Below are 2,062 nucleotides of genomic sequence, written 5' to 3'. Positions count from 1 at the left end.
GACATTTATACTTAAGTGCTCTCATCTGGCCCTCCCCCTCCCCCTCATCCTTTTTTTTTGCTTGTCTTTTTTGTCTTAGAGGGCATCTCACCATCTTCCTTATATGTTAGCTGCTGCTAGACTCTAATTCAATGGGAAAAGGCTCAGTCTTCTTTTTCTTACCACCCCCCATACTACCATGGAGCCTTCCAAAGAGCAGATGCTCAACTAATGTTTGAGGGGAAAAAAAGTGAACAATTTATTATGATTTTATTTCTCCTATATTATTGAATAAACGAAGCAAGTTCAGGTGTATAACTTTTATTTTACAGAACAGCAAAATACAAGGAATAAGGGAAACCGAGAATTGATCATCTTTTACATTTTTCTCTATTTTTTCATCCCAACTATTTTACTGCTAATTTCTTTCACATTTCTAAGGAAATGCCTATTACAATGCTATCTTTTCTTGTTCCAAGTCACTAAAAAAGATGGAACGTTACCCTATTTGTTTAATAAAATGGCAAAACTATTACTCTTAAACTTCATAAACAGCATTAAGTATGTAACCAATATCATTCATATACTTAGATTCTGAAGCTAATTAAACTTTTTTAAAGAAGAAGCAACATTTGAAAACCTTCAACAACAAAACATAAATCTGTAAGTTATTCTAATATGCTATTCACTGTGATCCCTCCACCACCACCTCAGCCCCTACACTACTGCAGGAAGGTGCTTCAGATTTCACTACAGGTGGGAGAAGCTGCCCTGGAAGTCGGCCCCGGAACGCTCACTGGCCACGGCACCAGTGAGAAGCATAGCTGCAAATCTGGCTTGGGCTCTCTCTTCCTCATCTCTCAAAGCCTCTTGATACAAGAATGGGAAGGCACTGGGGACCGTATCATGAATCTTGGCCAAGAATTCAAGGACTTTCATCTTGCTGGTTTCAGCGTGGGCTCTCGGGCCCCACAGGAACTCATAGCGTGGAGGATCACTGTTGGCCACCTGGCGGTACTCCAGGTACCCTTCCTGCACCAAATCTTTGGTGATGAGCTTCTTGGGCTCCCCATGGATGAAGTGCTTCTTTCCAGCATATATCCCCATCACATTGAGTACTTCCCAGATATCCTCCTCAGTGGCGCAGTTGCCCTTCATGAAGATCACACAGAGGACTGTCATAAGGAGGCCGGTCTTGGGCATGATCTCCTCACCCCTCATCCTGTCATCACTGGTGCGCTGAAATTTGCTGACAAGGGCGTAGCAGTGCCTGGTGGGATCGACTTCCTTCACATCAATGCCAAAGGCCAGCACCATCAGCTCAGAGGCTCTCCTGAGGATCTCATGGAACTGCTCCTTGTACTTTTTGATGACATGCTTCAGCATACCCTCCTTTGTAATGGGCTCTCTCATGTTATACTTGCACAGCAGGAATTGCACCAACAGAATTGCCTTCTGGTCTACAACGGTTCTGCAGGAAAAATCAGTGCCGAGTGATGCCTGAGAGGTGCTTGGTTTTTCTTCATCTTGGCTCTTGGCACCTTCATCAGATCTTGTGCATGAAACACCTGCAGAAGTAGTGGTAGTGGATGGGGCTCTCTGAGACCCCTGGGATCTTCTACCTGACCCAGAAGCAGGGGAGCTCTGGAGATTACCACCAAGAGGAGGGGTGGGGGAGGAGAGAGACTCTTCTTCCTCTGCTGCAGGGGCCTGAGCATCTTGGAGACGCTGAGCCTCACTCCGGGCCTGACTGTGTTTCTCGCGGGCACGGCGCTTGCTCTTCCGGCCCCGAGGCATGATGACACAGGTCAGGGCCAGCAGGCGGGAGTGTGGGCAGGAAGGCAGGCAACGAGGGCACCTAGGGGAGGGACAAGGAGATGCTGTGAGCACCTTCAGCGGGGAGATTCCTCCCTGGCTTTAACCAAGGCCGCCTCTGCAGTTTTCTGTGAGGTCACTGCACTAGGACCCAAAGGGCTCCTTTTCTGATCAGCCTGTCCCCTGAGACCCCTGCAGAGAAGTCAGTGTGCCTTGGGCTGGCAGGTCTAGGCTCTGTGTGGTCCCCTCTATAATCCTCTCAGTTCAC

General features: G+C 47.8%; 1 protein-coding gene across 1 annotated transcript; it reads right to left on the bottom strand.

Moving 5' to 3' along the window:
* Positions 1–729: 729 nt before the first annotated feature.
* Positions 730–1,776, bottom strand: LOC137216524 (melanoma-associated antigen B10-like). Its single transcript, XM_067722602.1, has 2 exons — positions 1,635–1,776; positions 730–1,520 (listed from the first exon to the last, which is right to left on the bottom strand). Exons 1-2 carry the CDS (start codon positions 1,774–1,776, stop codon positions 730–732), a joined length of 933 nt encoding a protein of 310 aa, XP_067578703.1.
* Between the last annotated feature and the right edge of the window lie 286 nt (positions 1,777–2,062).

Source organism: Pseudorca crassidens, chromosome X (assembly GCF_039906515.1).
Source record: "Pseudorca crassidens isolate mPseCra1 chromosome X, mPseCra1.hap1, whole genome shotgun sequence".
Taxonomy (NCBI): domain Eukaryota; kingdom Metazoa; phylum Chordata; class Mammalia; order Artiodactyla; family Delphinidae; genus Pseudorca; species Pseudorca crassidens.
Note: the sequence above shows the minus strand (reverse complement) of the source record. Positions and strands in the feature narration are given on the sequence as shown.

Bases quoted from the DNA above. Each gene is read 5' to 3' on its own strand.
- LOC137216524 (XM_067722602.1), bottom strand. From the start codon at position 1,776: ATGCCTCGGGGCCGGAAGAGCAAGCGCCGTGCCCGCGAGAAACACAGT. The intron at 1,521-1,634 runs GTAATCTCCAGA...GATCTGATGAAG, and splicing joins CCCCACCCCTCCTCTTGGTG to GTGCCAAGAGCCAAGATGAA.